Source organism: Phacochoerus africanus, chromosome 3 (genome assembly GCF_016906955.1).
Source record: "Phacochoerus africanus isolate WHEZ1 chromosome 3, ROS_Pafr_v1, whole genome shotgun sequence".
Classification (NCBI taxonomy): Eukaryota; Metazoa; Chordata; class Mammalia; order Artiodactyla; family Suidae; genus Phacochoerus; species Phacochoerus africanus.
This window is the reverse complement of record NC_062546.1, coordinates 12218650-12241713: the sequence shown is the minus strand read 5'-3', so window position 1 is coordinate 12241713 and position 23064 is coordinate 12218650. Positions and strand designations below refer to the sequence as shown.

General features: G+C 46.1%; 1 protein-coding gene, 1 long non-coding RNA gene and 1 pseudogene across 2 annotated transcripts in view; 1 reads left to right on the top strand and 2 right to left on the bottom strand.

Moving 5' to 3' along the window:
• LOC125122505 (uncharacterized) overlaps positions 1-384 on the bottom strand; it is a 33674-nt gene extending 33290 nt beyond the window's left edge. The window contains exon 1 of the long non-coding RNA XR_007133834.1: positions 142-384. This is a non-coding gene — a long non-coding RNA (uncharacterized LOC125122505). The remainder of the gene's footprint in view (positions 1-141) is intronic.
• DDX27 (DEAD-box helicase 27) lies at positions 331-20683 on the top strand. Its single transcript, XM_047770899.1, has 21 exons — positions 331-529; positions 1042-1188; positions 3200-3259; positions 3522-3684; positions 4276-4319; positions 4440-4526; positions 5218-5323; positions 6829-7002; positions 8556-8706; positions 11515-11614; positions 11747-11888; positions 13080-13233; positions 14820-14901; positions 15014-15191; positions 16479-16585; positions 16758-16860; positions 18519-18613; positions 18708-18831; positions 19361-19448; positions 20317-20391; positions 20519-20683. Exons 1-21 carry the CDS (start codon positions 437-439, stop codon positions 20535-20537), a joined length of 2292 nt encoding a protein of 763 aa, XP_047626855.1. The 5' UTR covers positions 331-436; the 3' UTR covers positions 20538-20683.
• Positions 14144-14469, bottom strand: LOC125122504 (60S ribosomal protein L39-like; annotated as a pseudogene).
• Positions 20684-23064: the final 2381 nt, after the last annotated feature.

Sequence of the window (23064 nt, the reverse complement as noted above, 5' to 3'; positions counted from 1 at the left end):
AAAATAAATGTTCATTGTGGAAAAATCTAAGACAAAAATAAAAATAACATAATTACCACTCAGAGACAACCTCTACCAAATATTTATTGTATTTTCTTCCACAATTTTATGGGCATAAATATATGGAGCTTATCCACGCACCTCTTTAAACTTTCTTCTCCGCACCACCTGCACTCTTCCAACCGTCCCAGCGTTTTGGGAGCGCCAAAATAATGGAATTTGTATAAAAACAACCCCGCCCCTTGATTTCGTCACACGAAACCACGCCGCAGGTGGCCGCAGGCGCACTGGAAGCCTACAGGAAAGCATGCGCTGCAGGGACGGCCTCCAAACGGAAGTGACGTAAGGACACGCGCGGTGACGATGCGGAAGTCGCGGAAATTTGAGAGCCAGACAACGCGCCGGGCCGGTTTCCGGAAGTGGCTGTTGCGGCAACATGCTTGCGGAGCTGGGTTTAATCGGGACGATAGGCGAAGATGACGAGGTGCCAGTGGAGCCAGAGACGGACTCCGAAGACGAGGAGGAGGAGGTATGAGCCGATCGAGGTGGGAGGGCGGTGGCGTGCATTCGGTGTCCTTGACTGCTTCCCTTCCCTGTGATGCCTCAAGTCACTGCCCCCGAGTCCTCAGCATCTCCTGCCAAGCCGGCAGGTGTCCCTTGGTCTCACCTGAATCCCCAGATCTTCCTGTTTGCTTGCTGCTAGCTCTTCCTCACCTCTGCGCTTGTGCCCTTGCCATTCCGTGTGCCTTGTTGAACTCAGTAGCCATTCACTGAACTAATAATCCAGACACTGTATGTCATTGGAATGAAGCTTATTAATTGTGCTGTCCAAATTTGCTACGTACTTATTCATTTTTTGTCTGCTTGATCTATCCGTTGCTGAGCTGTGTTAAAATCTCCCATGAACAGCTTCATCTGTTTCTTGTCATCTGTCAGTTTCTGCCTTGTATATTTCTGTTCCCTTATTGGGTACCCGCCTTTTCTTTTTCTAGTGTTCTTTGTTCTTGGTCCCATAGTCATCCTGCTTTTCCCTCTTCCCAGGGGCCCATTGTGCTGGGTAGAAAGCAGAAAGCCTTGCAGAAGAATCGCAGTGCTGATTTCAACCCCGACTTTGTTTTCACTGAGAAGGAGGGGATGTATGATGGCAGCTGGGCCATGGCTGATGTCATGAGCCAGCTCAAGAAGAAGGTGAGACTTGAGTTCCCACTGTGGTGCATGGGTTAATGATCTGGCTTGTCTCTGGTGGTGCTGGTGATCCCTGCCTGGTGCAGTGGGTTAATGGATCTGGCCTTGCTGCACGTGAGGCATACATAGGTCGCTGCCATAGCTGTAGCTTGGATTCAGTCCCTGGCCTGGGAATTTCCATATGTTGAGGGTGAAGCCATAAAAAGAAAAACAAGAAGTGACAGGCAGTTCTAGGCCATGGGCTGTTAAGGTTGGACGGTGGGTTTCAGAGTCCATTGGTTTAAGAATATCAAATATGACTCATAAATCGCTTGACTTAGGAGTTCCCATCGTGGCGCAGTGGATACAAATCCGACTAGGAACCATGAGGTTGCGGGTTCAATCCCTGGCCTTTCTCAGTGGGTTGACGACCCGGCATTGCTGTGAGCTGTGGTGTAGGTCGCAGATGCGGCTTGGATCTGGCATTGCTGTGGCTCTGGCATAGGCCAGCAGCTACAGCTCTGATTAGACCCCCAGCCTGTGAACCTCCATATGCCATGGGTGAGGCCCTAAGAAACAAAAAGACAAAAATAAATAAATTGCTCGACCTAAAAAATGGACATAGCTGTATTAAAGTGGCCTCTTTTCTAGGTGTTCACGCCTCGTTTTAAGTATTAGAAAAAAGTCATTTTTATTGTGACAAAGAACAATCTAGTAGGCAGCCTTGGTGGTGTTGTTTTTGAAAGTTAGACTCTGCCCCACAGATAGCATTGTTCTCTGTCACTTGTCAGTTGACCTCATGTGGCCTTACTTTTTAGGGTCCCTGGTTCCCACACGGCACAGTCGGAGCTGCCACAGATGTCACTGTCATCTGCTTGTTTGCCAAGATCCTGTGCTTTTTCTTGAATTTGGTTATCAAGCTAGAAGATGTATGAACATTATTTTCCATTTCATGAGCTTCCAAGCGAACCATAGCCTGCTCAGAGCAGTTTAATCCAGACTCTGAGTGAAATAAAATAGCATTGCCTTTTCAAGGTCATCTTCAAAGGATTTTTTTTTCTTTTCATATAGACCCCATGTAATTAAAGACCTAGTCTTATAAAGCTTATATTCTAGCAGTAGAAATAGTCTAGAAAATAACTAGACAAATAGTTACACAGTTAAGTATAAGTATAAATAATTACACAGTCAAGCTGTGGTAAGTGCCCTTGCAGTTTAGGGTTTTTTCAGCATTCACAAAGGGGGCCGGCCATTACTTACCCTTTCTAAAGTTGTAGCAAAACCCAGCATTACCTGAATTTGCTTGGATTTCATCTTTTTTTTTTTTTTTTTAAGCCACAGAAGAAGGTGAGACTTGAGTTCCCACTGTGGTACATGGGTTAATGATCTGGTGTGTGCAGTGGCTTGATGTGGGCTCTCAGTTCCTAGACTCAGGATTGAACCCAGGCAACAGAGGTGAAAGTCCTAAGCATTAGACCACCAGGGAACTTCTTCACCATTTTATTTGATGGGCTAAATTATGTCTGATTAGTAAGGAGAAGAGTTTTTCCAAGTAGCATGTGAGGTCTCTTGGTAATTGTATCATTCTGAATGATAAACACCTTCTAAAATGTGGATTTTCTTATTCATTCCAGGTAATTTAAATTTTTTTTCACAAACAGGTCATTTATTTATTTAATTATTATTTTTGTCTTTTTAGGGCTGCATCTGCAGCATATGGAAGTTCCCAGGCTAGAGATCCAATCAGAGCTGCAGCTGCCGGGCTAGGCCACAGCCCCAGCAACTTGGGGTACAAGCCGCATCTGCGACCTCCCACAGTTCACGGCAACACCAGATCCTTAACCTACTGAGTGAGGCCAGGGAGTCTAATCCACATCCTCATGGATACTAGTTGGGTTCCCAACTCACTGACCACAATGGGATCTCTGGAACTCTAGGTTTTTCTGTAGTAACATGAGACCCTACCTTCAGAGCAGCCTTACTCTGTCTCCTTCCCATATGTATGTTTCTTTTTCATCCCTATTTTTCTCTGCAGAGGGCAGCCACAACTTTAGATGAGAAGATTGAGAAGGTTCGAAAGAAAAGGAAAACAGAGGTAAGTGAGGAAAGCAGTTACTTCTCTCTGTAGAGCCTGAGCTTTACTTTCAGTGCAACCCTGCCATTTCTCTTTGAGCCTGGGTTGGAGTGTGCCTGGTACAGCAGGGTTTCTGTGTGTCTGTGGTTAATATTCACTAAGAATCCACATAGCCTTCTCCTAGGCTGGAGAGCATGATATTGCTCTTTGGAGGTGCTGGATTTCCTGATGTTTGTAGTTGCCTTGCTTTATTACAGGTTTTTTGCTTTTTTTTTCCCCCTAGGATAAAGAAGCCAAGTCTGGGAACTCAGATGAGAAAGAAGTGAAAGAGGGCTCTGAACCAGAAGAGCAGGAGGACCTTGAAGGGAAAGATGAGGAAGGCTCAGAGGGTGAAGAATCAGAGACTGACTACTCATCAGCAGATGAGAACATCCTCACCAAAGCAGGCAGGTGAAACTGCCAGAAAGGGGGACAGAGAATTGGAGTGCTGCCTTTACTTTATATATTATCCTATGCTCTTCTACACAGTTAAATTGAAGGTCTCCAAGTTGAACTCCTTTCTTTTAGTTTCTCTTTTTTCCTAAGGATTTTGTTAAGGTTATTGTACTTTGCAGGCAAAATGTGTTCTTTTTCTCCTCAGCAGCCCCACATAGCCACCAGCACCTCTATGACTCAAACTTATTTGGGATGATAGGTCCCCCATATCCATCCTCAGATGGGTTCAGCCACATAGTGTGTACTCCATAAATATTTCTTTCAGAAATGAGTTCTAAGCATCATTATATAGCGCAGTGACTCAGAGCCTGGTCTCTGGAACTTGCCAAGCTTGCTTCCTGTCTGACCCTGGGTGAGTGACTTACCTGCACGGCCGCAGAACGTCCTCTCCTGTGAGGCGATGCTATGACGGTAGCTTCTGCAGGTTGTTGCACGGATTCAGCAAGGTGTCCATCCACATCTCAGGCTTAGGACCGAGTCTTGCAGACTGTGTGTGCTCAACAAGTAGCAGCCCTGATTATCAGTGCTCTTTTTCTCTGTAGATACACTCAGAGTAAAGGAGCGAAAGAAGAAGAAGAAAGGACAGGTGAGCGTGGGCTTGGACAACAGTGGGAGCTTGTTTTTACAACTTGAAAGGATTGTAAGGTCATTTAGTTTTCTTGGGCCCTTTTTGCTGAATACTCTAACTCTTGATTTTCTGGTGTAGGAAGCAGGAGGATTTTTCGAAGATGCATCTCAGTATGATGAAAACCTCTCATTCCAGGACATGAACCTTTCCCGCCCTCTTCTGAAGGTAGTGGCTTCTTTTATCAACCACGGGATTCTTGCAGCCACCCCATAACTGGGCTCTCTGCTCTAAACTGGGTTCATTGTCTCCTTCAACTCTGTTGTCAGCACAGCTGCCAGAGAACCCCGTTATACAAAGAGTGCCATCTTGGCCTATATGGCCTTGCCCCCTCTGATGATGTGTCTAATGCTCATTCTGCTCTGGTTACCCTGGCTTTTTCACTGGCCCTCGAACAGATCAGGCATCTTAATCATCTTCTTCCTCAGGGCCTTTGCACCTACTATTCCCCCTGCTTGAAAGATTGTTGTAGAAATCTTCTTGGGGTGCTCTTTAGCTCTTTCTGGGTTCTAGTCAACATCCTCTGCTCAATGAGATCTTCCCTGACAACCTGTTATAACTTGTACTCATCCTCTCTCACCCCTTCCCCAGCCCTTCTGGCTGCTTTCGTTTTCTCCGTAGCATCTTCATATGATAGGTGTTTATTTGGGGCACCTTTTTTCTACCAGATCCTAAGCTTCCTAAGGGCAAGGTTGTTTCTTCTGTTTACCACTGTATCCTCAGGGCCTTGTATAGTATCTCACACACAGTAAGGAGGATTGAATGACTGGGAGGGATTGAAGCCTGTTTGGAAATCCGCCGGCTTGTTTCCTGCTGAGAGCCCCCCTCCCACCTGTCTGACCCCGTCTTTCCTCTTCAGGCCATCACAGTCATGGGCTTCAAGCAGCCCACCCCGATCCAAAAGGCTTGCATACCTGTGGGTCTGTTGGGAAAGGACATTTGTGCCTGTGCAGCCACTGGGACAGGTAAAAAAGATAGGGACTTGGGGATGGGAGGATGGAGAGGAGGAGGCGGGAGAAGTTCCACTGGGAAGGGGCTCTAGGTTGACTTACCAAAAGGCCAGGTTGCTAAATCTGCAAATATAAATTTTAATGTAGTAACACTATATATTCTATGTAGTTAACTTCCTTTTTAAAAAAATCTTAATGTTGGAGTTCCCGTCGTGGCTCAGTGGTTAACGAATATGACTAGGAACCATGAGGTTGTGGGTTCGATCTCTGGCCTTGCTCGGTGGGTTAAGGATCCGGTGTTGCTGTGAGCTGTGGTGTAGGTGAAAGACTCAGCTCGGATCCCGCTTTGCTGTGGCTACAGCTATGATTAGACCCCTAGCCTGGGAATCTCCATATGCCATAGGAGTGGCCCTAGAAAAGGCAAAAAGACCAAAAAAAAAAAAAAAACCCAAAAAACCTCAATGTATATTTTTCTATTTCTTTTAAATACACTTTACTTTTTAAAAATATGGTAGTCACAGGTTACAGGTTTCAGTGGGTTTGGTTAAGGTCATCTTTAATCCTTTTAGGGTGTTTTGGTGACTATGACCTGTCACTTCCATGATAGGCCCCTGTCATAGGAGTGAAGAAATCATATAGTTGTATAATAGAATATAAAAGAAATCGTAATGTAATAGAACACTATATAACCATTTTTAAAAAGTAAAGAATGCTTAAAGAAATAGGAAAATATGTTAAAGGTTTTTTTATTTTTTTTTCGCCATGCCCAAGGCATGTGAAAGTTCCTGGGCCAGGGATTGAACCCACCACACAGTGACCCAAGCCAAAGCAGTGACAACATTGGATCCTTAACTGCTAGGCCACCAGGGAACTCCTTTTTTTTTTTTTCCCCCAAGTGGAAGTTATTAAACAATATGCTGTTGCTTCGTTAAAACCTACATTTGTGTGTGTGTGTGTGTGTGTGTGTGTGTGTGTGTGTGTGTGTGTCTTTTTGCTATTTCTTGGGCCGCCCCTGCTGCATATGGGGGTTCCCAGGCTAGGGGTCGAATCGGAGCCATAGCCACCGGCCTACACCAGAGCCACAGCAATGCGGGATCCGAGCTGCGTCTGCAACCTACACCACAGCTCACGGCAACACTGGATCCTTAACCCACTGAGCAAGGGCAGGGACCAAACCCGTAACCTCATGGTTCCTAGTCAGATTCGTTAACCACTGCGCCACGACGGGAACTCCAAAACCTACATTTTTATATTTCTGTCCGTTAAAAAAAAAAGACTGGTAATGCTTATTTCTGGTTGGCTACACTGTGGGTGATTTTTTATTATTCTCTTAATTTTTTTGATATTTCCCAGATTTTTACATTGATCATGTGATTTAAAACTAGAAAAACAGTTTTATGAAAAAATTGCTTCATTTCTTTCTTTGAGCAGATATGTAAGTTTTCTGTGTGCAGGTAAAAACCTAGACCTGGCAGGGACTGAAGCTCTTCTCATTGCTTTCCTACTGCCTTTCCCTCCAGGTAAAACTGCAGCTTTTGCCCTGCCCGTCTTGGAGCGTCTCATCTACAAACCTCGGCAGGCCCCAGTGACCCGTGTTCTGGTGCTGGTTCCCACCCGAGAACTGGGCATCCAGGTGCATTCTGTCACCAAGCAGCTGGCACAGTTCTGCAGCATTACCACCTGCTTGGCTGTCGGTGAGTGTCTGGCCAAGGGCTGGCTGCCCCTGAGAGACAGTGACATGTGCAGATGGATGTACCCCACATCCAAGGTGACTGGTACTAGGAAAGTCTTCATGTGACTGAATCCACTTAAAAACCAGATGACCTTTTTTCATAGTAGATAGTGAGGTGGGGGGAGGTGGGGCTCGATTGAGTCTTAACAAGCCTGGCAAAATGAAACTTTGAAATTATGAAAAAAAATTTTCTTGGTACTGAACAAATTTAGGATTTAATTTTTGTCTTACATGAATAATGAATTAAATATTATTTGGGGCAGAGTTTTTTTTTTTTTGTTTGTTTGTTTGTCTTTTTGCCTTTTCTAGGGCTGCTCCTGAGGCATATGGAGGTTCCCAGGCTAGGGGTCTAATTGGAGCTGTAGCCGCCAGCCTTCACCACAGCCACAGCAATGCCAGATCCGAGCTGTGTCTGCGACCTACACCACAGCTTATAGCAACTCGGGATCCTCAACCCATTGAGCAAGGCCAGGGATCAAACCCACAACCTTATGGTTCCTAGTTGGATTCGTTTACCCCTGAGCCACAACAGGAACTCCCGGGGCAGAGTTTTTTTGATGATGTTATATGATAGTGTTATCTAACCTTTGTTTTACCCTCCTTATGTGGTGGGAAGTCATAGGTGATATAGAAAGATGTCCGTTTTTATTATTTTTATTTATTTATTTATTTATTTATTTTTGTCTTTTTGCTATTTCTTGGGCGCTCTGCTCCCGCGGCATATGGAGGTTCCCAGGCTAGGGGTCCAATTGGAGCTGTAGCCTCTGGCTTACGCCAGAGCCACAGCAATGCGGGATCTGAGCCACGTCTGTGGCCTACACCACAGCTCACAGCAACGCTGGATCGTCAACCCACTGAGCAGGGGCAGGGACCGAACCCGCAACCTAATGGTTCCTAGTCAGATTCGTTAACCACTGCGCCATGATGGGAACTCCTTTTTTTTTTTTTTTGGAAAGATATCAGTTTAGAAGCTGCTTCTCTCAATCCTCGGATGATTGAATCATTCTATCCTGAAGTGCCTTTGTGTCATCATCTGGTTTGATTTTTGTACTTATCACAACTATAATTAAATAATGTTTCTCCCAGTCTATTGTAAAATTCGATCAAGTGGGGCCTTTGTCGGTTTTTTTTTTTTTGTCTTTTGTCTTTTTTGTTGTTGTTGTTGCTATTTCTTGGGCCGCTCCCGCGGCATGTGGAGGTTCCCAGGCTAGGGGTTGAATCGGAGCTGTAGCCACCGGCCTACGCCAGAGCCACAGCAACGTGGGATCCGAGCCGCGTCTGCAACCTACACCACAGCTCACGGCAACGCCGGATCGTTAACCCACTGAGCAAGGGCAGGGACCGAACCCGCAACCTCATGGTTCCTAGTCGGATTCGTTAACCACTGCGCCACGACGGGAACTCCCCCTTTGTCGGTTTTGTTCTCTGCTGTCTCTTCTGCATCTGCCATGAGACCTGGAAGGTGGCAGGGCTCAGTCAGTACTGGTGAGTGACCACTTGGTGGGCTCTTTGCAGGCGGCCTGGACGTAAAGTCTCAGGAAGCAGCCCTTCGGGCAGCACCTGACATCCTCATCGCCACCCCGGGCCGGCTCATTGATCACCTCCACAACTGCCCTTCCTTCCACCTGAGCAGCATCGAGGTGCTCATCCTGGATGAGGCTGACAGGTACACCTGAAATGGTGGGGTCCCAAGGGCCACACCCCTGGATGGGACGATGGGACCTGCACTCTCCTACATGGCTCCCATCAGTTTGTGTGTGGGCCTTTTAGCCCAGATTATCCTGCTCTTTCTCTCTCTCTCTGTAACAGGATGGTTAAGAGGGAAGGCAAGTCAAATTCTGGCTCTGCCACTTCCTGAGATTGGAAAATGTTATTTAGATTTTCTTTTTGTTGTTGTTGTTGTTGTTGTTGCTATTTCTTGGGCCGCTCCCGCGGCATATGGAGGTTCCCAGGCTAGGGGTTGAATCGGAGCTGTATCCGCCAGCCTACGCCAGAGCCACAGCAACGTAGGATCCACGCCGCGTCTGCGACCTACACCACAGCTCACGGCAACGCCGGATCGTTAACCCACTGAGCAAGGGCAGGGACCGAACCCGCAACCTCATGGTTCCTAGTCGGATTCGTTAACCACTGTGCCACGACGGGAACTCCTATTTAGATTTTCAAAGCAAATCTTTTTTTGTTTGTAAGTGGGGGTAAGTACCCACCTCATGGGGCCGGGGGGGTTCAAGTAGTAATCCAGTAAAGGACTGTGTATAGTGAGGATTCAGCAAGCAGCCTTCATTACTGTGATGGGGGCTCCCTCTTTTCTCCCCCCACCACCTTCTCCTGCCTCCATCCCTCTCTTCCTTCCTTTGTCTCATTTGCATCCCAAACAGGATGAACTCTTTTTCTTTGTCTTTTTAGGGCCACACCTATGGCATGGGGAAGTTTCCAGGCTGGGAGTCAAATTGGAGCTGCAGCTGCCAGCCTACACCACAGCCATAGCAACTCGTGATGCAAGCCACATCTATGACCTACACCATAGCTCATGGCAATGCCAGATCCTAAACTCACTGAACGAGGCCAGGGATCAAACCCGCACCTTATGGATACTAGTCAGGTTCCTAACCCAGTGAGCCACAATGGGAACCCCCAACAGGATGAACTCTTAATGAACTGGACTCGTGTGGAGGTGGCAGGGGAAGGAGCCTCTCAAATTAAAGCATCTCCAAACTAACCAGGTCCTTAACCAAGCTTCTGATCCTCTATGCCCTTCCCCCTTCCCATCCCAGTGAAGGCCAACTCCATCCTTCCAAATGTTCAGGCCATGTTCTCAGTGTCATTCTTGTCTCCTACTTCCACTCCGCACCCCAACCCCATCCCCATCCCCTGCCCCTGGAACATCCAGTGGTAAATCCTGTCCACACACACCCATTGTGGGGCTTTTCTTCCACACTCCTCATTTCCTCGGCTTGGAATGACCTCCTTTACATCCTCAGGTTTCTGCTCAGTTGTCACTTTGCTAGCCACTCTCTATAACAGTTTCTGCCGCTCCCCCACACCCAGCCTTATTATGTACGTGTGGTGCTCTGCCTCCCTCCCTGCACTATTAACTGCATGCTTGTGCGGTGCTGTGTCCCTCCTCTCCCCAGAATCTCATGTTTGAGAGGGGCTGGCTTTGTGTTGCCTGCTCCCTCATCCCAGGGCCCAGGGCTGTGACTAGGATCTAGCAGGTGCACAGTAGGTGCTGAGTAACTGATTGCCTGCCTGCCTCAAGCATTCTTGAGGCCTGAAGGAGATAAAGGAGATCGTTCTAAGTCAAGGGAACATGACCTCTTTTAGGTTTTAAAACATCTCAATAGTCCAAGAAAGGCTATAGACCTTTCGGATTAAGGAGACCAAGGAGACATGACAACTAAATGTGATACGTGGTCCTCAACTGGAGCCTGAACTGGAGGAGAAACATACTCTAAAGGATGGAGTTGGTAGAAAAAATTGGAGTCAAAATAATTTCACAGATGACTCTTAATCTGCAAAGAGAAAGAATGGAGAGAGCTGGCAGATGCCACTTGAACCAAGTGATAGAGCTCACACCTGAGGTGCTAGAACAGACTGACCTTCGCTCTGGGGGTGGAGTGGGAATGAGGTGCACAGCCGCATCCATCCGTGTTCTCCCAGCTGTGATTGTTGAATTCAGTCGCTGGGAAATAATTAGATAGATACAGAGTGTGAAAAAGGGTGAGGGGATTCCTAGACTAAGGGAGACGAAAGGGATGTGACGACTACGTGTAATGCAGGAACTTTGGTTCCTGGACTAAAAAAACAAAAAGACAGCTATAAAATGATATTTTGGGGAAGTTAGGGAAATCTGCATATGGACCGTACTTTAGATATTACTCAGACACATGAATGTCTGGGGTGTAATAATGACATTGGTTCAATGCAGGAGGTTGTTGTTCTTAGGGAATGTGTGTTGAAATATTTAGGGGTCAGGTGTCATGATATACGCAACTTACTGGCAAATAATTCAGCGCAAAAAAAAAAAAGAATGTGATGTGACCAAGTGATAATTCTTGATGAATCTTGGTAAAAGGGTAAAATAACACTAATTAAACAAGTAGCGAGTTCCCGGTGTGGCTCAGCAGGTTAAGAACCCAACTAGTATCCATGAGGATGCAGGTTTGATCCCTGGCTTCGCTCAGTGGGGTAAGATCCGGCATTGCTACAAGTTGCAATGTAGGTTTCAGATACAGCTCAGGTTAGGTGTTGCTGTGGTGTAGGCCAGCAGCTGCAGCTCTGATTCAGTCCCTAGCCTATGAACGTCCATATGCTGCAGGTGCGGCCCGAAACATAAAATAAAGTACAATAAAATAAGTGAATGAATGAGCCTGAAACATAACCACTAGCAGTATCAAAACATCACCTGTCTGATGTCTTCTGTCCCTCATGGAGACAGATGTGAGCTCAGTCCATTTCCCTCCCCACTCACCAGGATGCTGGACGAGTACTTTGAGGAGCAGATGAAGGAGATCATCCGAATGTGTTCCCACCACCGCCAGACCATGCTCTTCTCAGCCACAATGACAGATGAGGTGGGCTGGGCCATGGGCAGTGGAGGGGCCATGGGCCATGGGCAGTGCAGAGGACCCCAGGCTGGAACATCCGCTTGCCTCCCTTCCTGCCTCCTGGCAGGCCACTGAGCTCCCTGTCTTTTTGCCTGGCAGGTGAAAGATCTGGCTTCCGTCTCCTTGAAGAATCCCGTCCGGATATTTGTGAACAGTAACACAGATGTGGCCCCCTTCCTGAGGCAGGAGTTCATCCGGATCCGGCCAAATCGGGAAGGGGATCGGGAAGCCATTGTGGCAGGTAAAAGGCCAGGGTGGGTCTGGGCAGGTCAGGGTGCTCAGCTCCCCTGAGCTTCACACTGCAACGTAGGTTTTTCCCCAGAGCCTCCTCCATCCAGTCTCCCTAACCCAGTGCGTGGTCCTGCTCTTCATCTGCTCCAGCAGTTTCAGCACGAGGTCTTCTCCCTCTTTCATCGCCTCACCTCCCTTCTACCATTCAGTCCTCTTCACGTCCTGCTGAACTAACCATCTCCCCCCAGCTGCCCTTCTGGCCCTTCTTCCAGGCCACTACTGCATTGCCGGGATTGTTAACAGCAGCCTCTTCCCTGGCCATCTGTTTCCACACTGTCCCTTGATAGTCCCTTCTCTGCACTGGAGATCATTTAAAAGGGTCATTTACACACAAGCATTGGTCACTTTGCTGTACAGCAGAAATTGACAGAACATTGTAAATCAGCTATCATAAAAGAGTTCTCACTGTGGCGCAACAAAATTGGCAGTGTCTTGGGAGCGCTGGGACGCAGTTTCAATTCCCAGGCTGGTACAGTGGGTTAAGGATCCAGTGTTGCCGCAACTGTAGTTCAGATCTGATCCCTGGCCTAAGAACTCCACATGCCGTGGGGCACCCCCCAAAAAAACCAAACAAAAAAACCCCCAACTATAATAAACAAAATGAAGAAAAAAACCCCACAAAACCCAGTGAGCATTGGCTCCTGTTCCGTTGCTATTGAAAACCCTCTGGTGTCTTCCCTTGCTCCTAGGCTGAAATCCACACTCCGAGCAAGTCCTGTAAAATCCTCTGGGACATGCCCCTCCCTGCTTGGAGCCCCCACCTTGGTGCCTTAGCTCACAGTGCTCCAGCTATACCCACCTGCTTTCGCTTTCTTAAACCTACCAAGCTTTTACGTTTTATTAGGCCTTTGCCTGGAATCTTCTCCCAAATCTTCCGGTGAATGAGCCTGTCTTGTCCTTCAGCCTGATATCTCCTCTTCAGAGAGACCAGCCCTGAGTGAAGCTACCCTGTCTTCTCTTCACTCTCATGGCATTTATCACCCTCGAGAATCAGGAATCATCTTCTCTTTCTCTGTCCTGGAATAGGAGCTCCGTAAGGCACGGACCTCCCCTGCCTCCCCTGTGCCAGGCACAGCAGCCACTGTGTAGGCGAGGGGAGTACTTGGAAGCGGCTGCTAGTTCACTCTTCTCTTCCTGGCAGCTCTGTTGATGAGAACCTTCACCGACCATGTGATGCTGTTCACCCAGACCAAGAAGCAGGCCCACCGCATGCACATCCTCCTGGGGCTGATGGGACTGCAGGTGGGCGAGCTCCATGGCAACCTGTCACAGACGCAGCGGTTGGAGGCCCTCCGGTAAAGTCTGGGGTGCCGAGGCTCCCTCCCACCCTTCAGAGAGGGCTCCCTTCACTGGAAAGAGGGAAGACATCATACAGAGGTCATGTTAGAGCAATAGTAGGGGATGCAGCTAGCACAGTTCCCCACTTGAAAAATTTTAGCCTACAGAGTTTCTGCTGTGGCTCCGTGGGTTAAGGACCCAACGTTGTCTCCACGAGGATGTGGGTTTGATCCCTGGCCTCTCTCAGTGGGTTAAGGATCTGGCATCACCGCAAGCTGTGGCGTAGGTTGCAGATTTGGCTCCGATCTGCTGTTGCTGTGGCTGTGGCATAGTCTTCGGCTGAAACTCTGATTTGACCCCTGTCCTGGGACTGTCCATATGCTGCAGGTGCAGCCGTAAAGAGAAAAAACATTTTTTTTGAACCTAACCATTATGAGGTTTTGTTTAGATAAATTCAGAACTCTGACTTTGTAGAAAATTATATTCTTGTCCCAGGACTTGAGTGTGGGAGATGCTGAGTGGGGGCACAGCAGGAAATTCTAACTTGGGAAGGTGCATAACATGTTCTGATCTCTGCAGCTTTTCCAGAACGAGGTCTGCTAGAACAAGATCCTGAATCAAATCCACTTGCTATTTCTTGAGCATTTACTTTGCCAGGCCCTGTGCTTTCCCCTGTGATTTCTTGTTTAATTCTTGCACAACGGCATCAGCGTGGTAGGCAGGGAAGAACCCTTTAGAACTCTCACCTAGCCCTATTTATATGGGCAGCTGAGAGTTGTTTCTTCCAGCAAAAGATCTCACATATTTATTACTGAGCCAAAGCACTAATGCAGAAACACTAACACAAAGAGAAAAGTCATTTCCCCAGTAGGACACATCTAGCTGTTCAGATAGTAATGCTGTTTCAGAGTGACCCGGTAAGATGCAAATGACCTGGACACAGCATAAATATGTGTGTCACCCCATGTGCGGGGCTTCTTATAGACCCAGCTTGGTTCTTCTCCGAGGTCTTGTCTTGGAGTTGTACCTGATTTCATTACCAATTTTCATTTGAATCCATTGGGGAATGGGATGATTCTGCTTTTGTTTCTTGGCCAGGAATCACTTGATTCTGAAAGTCTTGTGAGAAGACATGACGAGGAGCAAATTCTACCACATGTAGGATGGCAGAGAAGAGAGCAGTGGCTCAGCGGGTTAAGGATCCAGTGTTGTTACTTGCAGTGGCTGGGGTCACTGCTGTGGTGTGGGTTCAATCCCTGGTCTGAATATTTCCATATGCCATGGGCACAGCCAAAAAAATAAGAAAAAGAAAGGCTGTTTCGAATGCTGAGATATTTGCATATTTCTACTTCCTATAGTCTAGCTCTGTGGTCCCCAAAGGCCTGTATTTATAGGGATTGCTACTTAAACATAGTTTGCTCTATGTTGTAGGATGTTTAGAGGGTGAGTGTTGGATGGGTTGACATTTAGGGTCTCTAACCACTGTGATGGTCTATACTCTGCTGCTTGATTCCAGAAGAGTTTGTATTCTCTCTGCTGGCTCAGGCTCCTGCAGAGTATTGTGGTCAGGGACCCAGATGAACATGTTTTTGGTTCTTTCCAGGCGCTTTAAGGATGAACAGATAGACATCCTTGTGGCCACAGATGTAGCAGCCCGTGGACTTGACATTGAGGGGGTCAAAACGGTGAGCCGTCCTCATCGTCCTTGCACTTTTGGTGGGAGTCCTCTTGCCATCTCATGTCCACCTCCCCGTCCTGACTCCCAGGTCTGACTGATGCTTAGCTTTGGCCTTCCAGGTAATTAACTTCACGATGCCCAACACCATTAAGCATTATGTCCACCGGGTGGGGCGAACAGCTCGTGCTGGCCGGGCTGGGCGCTCAGTCTCTCTGGTGGGAGAAGAGGAGCGGAAGATGCTGAAGGAGATTGTAAAAGCTGCCAAGGCCCCTGTGAAGGCCCGGATACTGCCCCAAGGTGAGCAGGCATCAATGCAGCAGCGCAGGGCCCAGTGGGTGGGTGGGGCAGACCCTGTGGGATGGAGCAAGGGGGCAGAGGGTAATGGGTAAGAGCAGGTACTTTGCAGTTAAGACCCAGATTTGAATCCCAGCTCTGCCACTTTCTTGCTGTGTAGCCTTGGGAGGTCTCCCCTCACCTCTCTGGGCTTCATTCTCTCTGTGCGTCAAAGGGAATGAGGAGAGACTTCTGCCCCAAGTGCATACTCACAGGTATTTGCCAGCTTTTGGGAAGAGAAGACCTCTTCTTGAGGCATCATCCCCACTAGCCCCTCTTCCATTCCCCTCAGTGGGGAGGAGGGCAGCACTCATTGTTCTTGGATGTGCCAGATTTGTTTGTTTGTTTGTTTGTTTTGGCTGCACCTGTGGCATGTACAAGTTCTCAGGCCAGGGATCAAACCTGTGGCACAGAGGCAACTAGAGCCACGGCAGTGACAATGCCAGGTCCTTAACCTGCTGTGCCACAGGAGAACTCCCCATATCCTTCATTCTTTTTGTTGTTCTCATCCTTAGGGGTCATGTAAAGCACATCCTTTAAGAAAATTTTTTTTTTGTTACAAAAACAGTATGTATTCATACAATAAGTAAATCAAGTAAGAGCAAATGTGATTATATGTGAAAAGGCTTACCACTGTTAGCATATAGATACATACCTTTTCAGACCTGTATTTTTTTCCATTCATAGGTCTTTTTTTCCCCCTTTCATTAAAAAAATTTTCACTTAGTTCATTTTCTATTTATTATGTTCTAAGCACTACGGATACTTCAGGAAACAAAACAGCTGACACTCTGATGGGAAAAGACATAGTGAATGATCTAACAGTAGATGTGATTGAGAACAACATGCAGAGTGCCTGCTTGAGAAAAGTTGTTGAGGAAAGGCCTCTGAGATGGCATTTGAGCTGAGTCCTGGATGATAAGAATGAGGCAGCCATGGTGGTCTGGGTGTGCCAAGCAGAGAAAACCAGGGCACTAAGACAGGAACACACTTGGTGCGTGAGGAGCAGAAAAGGAGGCCAAGGGGGAGCAAGGGAGAGGCAGAGGTCAGAGAGGTAGGCAGGGGCCACGCTTAGGAGTTTGGAATTTATTCCAGGAGCATTAGGAAGCCTTTGGGAGATATTAAGCAGAGAAATCACCTAAAAAACCCCCACTTTTCTATGTCACTAAATACCTATCTGCATTATTTTCATCAGCTACACCATATTCATCCTTATTTTAAAATAATTATTTTTTGTTCTCCTTCCTTGAGATGTCATCCTCAAATTCCGGGACAAGATTGAGAAAATGGAGAAGGACGTGTATGCAGTTCTTCAGTTAGAGGCTGAAGAAAAAGAAATGCAAAAGTCAGAAGCCCAGGTGAGGCTGTGAGGTGGGCTCTGGTCTACAAGGGTACTCAGTAAGCAGACTGTGTGGGTCCCTGCTGTCTTCTGAAATGTTGTGTCTGCCCCGCATATCATCAGAGCCCCAAGCATTTGCAGGATTGTTAGCTGTGGTGTTCCCGGCAGGCATCCCTTTGCTGTCCCCACAGATCAACACAGCGCAGCGGCTCCTGGAGAAAGGGAAGGAGGCACCAAACCCTGAGCCTGAGAGGAGCTGGTTCCAGACCAAAGAAGAGAGGAAGAAGGAAAAAAGTAAGTTGGGCAGGTTCCTCAAAAAGCTAAACATAGATTACCATTGGACCTAGCAATTCCACTCCTAGGTCTGTACTGAAAAAAAATGAAAACGGACTTAGACAGATATTTCTATGCCAGTGATCACTGAAGTGTCATTCACAATAGCCAAAGGGTGGAAGCAACCCATTCCATAAGCAGGTGAATGGATACCCAAAATTTGGTGTGTACATCCAATGGGGTATTATTTAGCCATAATGAAGTTGTGATGCATGCTGTAAGGATGAACCTTGAAAACACACTAAATGAAAATAATCCAGACATAAAAGGACAAGTATTTATGATGGCACTTATGAGGTGCTAGATAGGCAAATTCATAGACATAGAAAGTAGAACAGAGATTAGCAGCTGTAGCTCCAATTGGACCCCTAGCCTGGGAACATCCAATCCACATGCCACAGGTGTGGCCCTAAAAAGCTTAAAAAAAAAAAAAATTCACATTGTTCTACATCTCTTTTTTCTATTAATTTTGTACCTTGGATAACATTTTATTTTTACTTTTTAATTTTTTTTTTGCTTTTTAGGGCCATACCCGCAGCATATGGAGGTTCCCAGTCTGGGGGTTGTGTACATACAATGGGGTATTATTTAGCCATAATGAAGTTGTGATTCATGCTGTAAGGATGAACCTTCAGAGCTACAGCTGCTGGCCTACGCCACAGCCACAGCCACGCCAGATCCGAGCTGTGTCTGCACCCTACACCACAGCTCACAGCAATGTCTGATTTTTTTTTTTTTCCTGTCTTCCATAATCCATTGAGTGAGGCCAGAGATCGAACCCACAACCTCATGGTTCCTAGTCGGATTCATTTCTGCTGTGCCATGACAGGAACTCCGACATGGCATGTATATAGCTGCCTTTTTTTTTTTTTTTTGCTGTGCCCATGGCACATAAAATTTCTCAAGCCAGGAATCAAACCTATACCACAGCAGCAACCTGAGCCACTGCAGTGACAACACTGGATTATTTAACTGAATGCACCACAAGGGAATTCCCAACTATCCTTTTTTTTTTTTTAAATGGCTATGTGGTCTTCCATCATATGAGTGGATTATAGTTTATTTCAATTAGTTCCCCATTGAGGGACATTGAGGTTGTTGCCAATCTTTTGCAATTATAAACAAGTGATATAGTGTATAGCTATAGAGATAATCTTTCACAATTAAGTAAGCATATTTGATTTGCAGGGTAAATTTCAAAAAGTGAAATTGTAAATCAGAGTGTATATCTATTCATCATTTTATTGGAGATTGCAAAATTACCCTCCAAAGAGATTGTACCAGCAATTTAAGAAACACTGCCTATATTTGATGGGACAAAAAACTGGTGTATGTATGTTAAGTTTCTGTGTTAAAGATAGTTATAACTATATTGTGTGAAGTTGTGGGGGTATATCTTTCATAATAGGAGGTAGATAATGTTTCAAGTGGATTAATTATGAAATGATAGAATGAGCATACTATTTAGTGAGCTAGAGTTCACCACCAAAAGAGGAAGTAATTGCTGCATCTCATTTTAAGCCCTTATGTATCACTTTAAACTATGTGCACTTCTTAAAAGTTTTAAAAAAGATTTTATAAAATGGTACCTGAAATCTCAAGTTCTTTTGTCACTCCAGTTGCCAAGGCTCTGCAGGAGTTTGACTTAGCCTTAAGAGGAAAGAAGAAAAGGAAGAAGTTTATGAAGGATGCCAAGAAAAAGGGGGAGATGACAGTGAGTGGCCTCCCCTTTGGAGCTGGATCTCTCTCTGGATGTGGGTCAAGGCTGCCTGGTCTCTTCCGTACTCATATGTCATCCTTCTCCCCAGGCGGAGGAGAGGTCTCAGTTTGAAATCCTCAAGGCACAGATGTTTGCTGAGCGGCTGGCCAAGAGGAATCGCAGAGCCAAGCGGGCCCGAGCAATGCCTGAGGAGGAGCCAGCAAGGGGTCCTGGTAGGCACATGGGGAGCCCGAAGGAACTCGTAGGAAGGTTCTGCCTGAAACCTGTGCTTGTAGTCAGGGAGAAAAGAGGATAAGAGCCCATGTGTTTTTGAGTAATGAGATCATACCAATGTTACACACCTGTCCTTTTATTGGCTTCAAGTGGTGAAGTGACCCCATGGTTAGTCGGGACAGCTAGGATTTGAACCCAAGCCTTTCTGATTCTGGAGCCTAAGTCCTTACCAGCTGCTCCTTGGAGGAGTGGTTCTGGGTAGAATGAAGCAGAGACGTTTTTAGCCCATTTTATGTTTAGGTGGTCCATTTCACTTTTGAACTCTGCAGTCATCCTTTGGAGTGGTTCTTCACAACTGGTACTTCTGATTCCTTATCCCTTTTCTATTGGGATCTGATGTCTTGCTTGCAGTTCAATAAAACATAAGGCCAGAGCATCCACTGAACTTAGAACCATTACCCTGAGCTTAAGGGGATTTAGGAGCTTGGGCCAAAGAGGACATATCTAACCCATTCTCTCTGTGCACAGCAAAGAAGCAGAAGCCGGTGAAGAAATCCGTATTTGATGAAGAACTCACCAACACGAGCAAGAAGGCCCTGAAACAGTATCGAGCTGGGTAGGGTTTTAAGTCATCATGGAGCTCTGGATATTCTAATGAAAGCCATGAATCTTCTCCCTCCTTCCCGACTCCCAGTTCTCATATATCTACAGCTTTGTAATACAGACATATCCCGTCTTACTGTACTTTGCTTTATTGCACTCCACAGATACAGTTTTTACAGATTGAAGGTTTGTGGCAGCCCTGCATTGTCAGATGATGGTTAGCATTTTTTAGCAAGAGTATTTTTTAATTAAAACACGTGCATTGTTTCTGTTTGGACACAATGCTGTTGTACACTTAGTAGACTATAGCATAAACATAACTTACCTGCACTGGGAAACTAAATACCTATGTGACCTGCTTTATTGCAGTGGTCTGGAACCAAACCTGCAGTGCGTCTGAGGTCTGCCCATGTATAATTTCAAGGGCGCCTGTCTTTCTTATCCCCCACCAGCCTATCTGTGGATCCTAGGATGAGAGTAAGAGAATATTAAGGCCTTGGAGGTGAAATGGCACATTTCTGTTTCAGAAAAAAAGCTTTTTCTCAAGAGAGTGATAGAACCCCAAAGGATCCTGGGATCCTGGTGTGCTCTTCAGAATGTGTTGTTTCTCCCCACATCCTCTGGGCTGGGGTTGGGGGCTGAGGAGACTAAGTTTCCCAAGTAGTTTTTTAATACACACAAGAAGGGCCTCTTCCAGTCTTATTTGAACATTGTCATTTGACTTCCACAAATCTGTATTAGGTGGAAAAACACACAGACTTAAAATCTCAGGCCTGAAAATGACTTATCTGTGGTGCTGCTGCTTCACATGGCAACTGGTGGGGTGGAAGGTGAGACATTTTCTGTCTGTCCAACATCTTGTTGTCTTCTCTCATTCATAGCCCCTCCTTTGACGAAAGAAAACAGTTGGGCTTGCCCCACCAGAGACGAGGAGGAAACTTTAAATCTAAATCCAGGTAATATTTGCAGTTTTGGAGGGCCAAAGGCTATGAGTGGGGTTGGAGAAGAAGGCTTCCCTGGAAAAAGAGCTCCTCCTCCTTTCTGCTCTTGGGGTTGTCTTTACTCTGCTCCTCTTCTCCATAGGTACAAGAGGAGGAAGTAGCTGTGGTGACCTGAAGAAGTGAAGGGGTGGCCCTGACATCCCTTCCTGTGGGAAGTCATCCTGGCTTAGTCTTTTCTCAGTTTGTAAAAAAAATTCTTTAAAACTTTAATAAAGTCTTTGTCATTTGTACATTAAAGAAAGGGAAAAGTTGGTGTTCCCTGGTGGCTCAGTGGGTTAAGGATCAGATGATGGTTAGCATTGTTTAGCAAGAGTATTTTTTTTTTTCCCCCACCGTACAGCAAGGGGGTCAGGTTATCCTTACATGTATACATTACATTTTTCCCCCAAGCAAGAGTATTTTTGAATTAAAACACGTGCATTGTTTCTGTTTGGACACAATGCTGTTGTACACTTAGTAGACTATAGCATAAACATAACTTACCTGCACTGGGAAACTAAATACCTATGTGGCCTGCTTTATTGCAGTGGTCTGGAACCAAACCTGCAGTGGCTCTGGTTACAGCTGTGGCTCGGGTTCAAGCCATGGCCCAGAACTTCTGCATGCTGCAGGTGCAGCAAAGAGGAAAAAAAAAAAAATTTCTGTTCTGGTGCAGTAGGTTAAGGATCTGACTGCAGGGGCTTAGGTCACTGTGGAGGTTTGGGTTCGATCCCCAGCCCAGTGCAGTGGATGGGTTAAGGATTGGGCATTGCTGCAGCTGTGAAATCAGCTCTGCCTTGATCCCTGGCCTGGGAACTTCTGTATGGTGTGGCCAAAAAGAAAAAAAGGGAAATGTTGAGGGTGGTGCTGGTATTTAGCTAGCTTTCACAGAAAGAATATACCAAGTGGGGGAAGTATTTTTGAGAGGGTGAAGAAACCAATCTAACTATGTATCTTAAACTTGTCTCTACCCTCAATAGCACAGTCTGTGTCCTCTATTAGCTTGGCACTGCCATATATACGTAGTGTGCATCTTTATGCTTGTAGAGGAGCTAGATGTGAAGTGAGGAAATTCTTGGCTAGCAGTTCTCTTCTGTCCATATCCTAAAACTAAAAGCTGTAATTTATTGAGCACCAACAATGTGTCAGACATTCTGTGTACTGAGCATCATCTCATTCAATTCACTACATCCTTATGAGGCAGGTACTGTTACCCACTTTGTGCAGATAAAGAAACAGGCTTAGAAAGATGGACAGTTGGGATTCTGGGTTTGTGAAACCAGAATATACCTACATCTGTACCCTCTTTCTTTATTGTGGTGTGGAAGTCCTACTGGAAAGAGGGAAGCTCAAACAGGAAAGGGTGCCAGATATATTAATTCCTTGTTGCAAAAAACAGCTTGTACTCTGTAGAATGGTGGTTCTCATTCTTTTCTAAATCACAAGTCGCTTGGACCATTAGATGAGAAAGCTAGGGGCCACTCCTTGAGAAAACTGATGGTAGTTTCTAATTTCAAGTAGTACATAGACATCCCCTCCAGCTCAAAAAGTAATAATTATCCAGTAGCATATACTCTTAATATTAAAGAGTATGTTGAATGTTACTCATTTCAGTTGCACCTAAAAGTTGCCAACAGAGGGTTTCAGTTCAGTAAATAATGGCACACCCACAGTGGAGTGTGGTTCAGACATGATTACACAGCTTTTTAAAAAAGGAGTTCCCTGGAGTTCCTGTTGTGGCGCAGTGGAAATGAATCCAGCTAGGAACCATGAGGTCGCAGGTTCAATCCCTGGCCTTGCACAGTAGGTTAAGGATCCAGCATTGCCCTGAGCTGTGTTGTGGGTCACAGACATGGCTCGAATCTGGCGTTGCTGTGGCTGTGATATAGGCCAGCAGCTGTAGCTCCAATTAGATACCTAGCCTGGGAACCTCTGTATGCCTCAGGTGTGGCCCTAAAAAGAAAAAAAGAGGAGTTCCTTGGTGGCTCGCCAGGTTAAGGATCCAACATTGTCATTGCTGTGGTGTGGGTTTGATCCCTGGCCTAGGGCCTTCCGCATGCCATGGGCCCAGCCAAAATAAATATTAAAAAAGTCCGAAGTTCCCCATCATGGCTCAGTGGAAACAAATCTGACTAGTATCCATGAGGACACAGGTTTGATCCCTGGCCTGGCTCAGTGGATTAAGGATCTGGTGTTGCCATAAGCTGTGGTATAGGCTGCAGACGCAGCTCATATCTGGTGTTGCTGTGGCTGTGGTGTAGGCTAGCGGCTACAGCTCTGATTTGACCTCTAGCCTGGGAAGGTCCATATGCCCTGGGTGTGGCCCTAAAAAAAAAAAAAAAGTCAAGTGCAGACATACGTACCTTTTTAAGGGTTATATAGGTTGCATATGCATAGATTGATGATCTCTGGGAGGACTCATGAAGCTGTTAACAGAATTGCCTCTGGGGAAGGTAACTTCAAGTACACCTTTTTGTACAGGTTGAAAATTTTTCTTTTGACCAAGAATAAGAATGATTTACCTGCTAAGAAAAAAACAAAACAAAAAACCCCAAAAACAGAAACAAAAGAATGGCCTTATAGCAGTGACTCCATCCTGTCTTAAGCTTCCTGAGCTGCTCTGAACAGTAGAGGACAAACACAGACCAC

Coding starts and splice junctions, on each gene's coding strand:
- DDX27 (XM_047770899.1), top strand. CDS start 437: ATGCTTGCGGAGCTGGGTTTAATCGGGACGATAGGCGAAGATGACGAG. Junction 13,234..14,819: donor CAGCGGTTGGAGGCCCTCCG/GTAAAGTCTGGG, acceptor GGTTCTTTCCAG/GCGCTTTAAGGATGAACAGA. Junction 16,586..16,757: donor TGCAAAAGTCAGAAGCCCAG/GTGAGGCTGTGA, acceptor CTGTCCCCACAG/ATCAACACAGCGCAGCGGCT.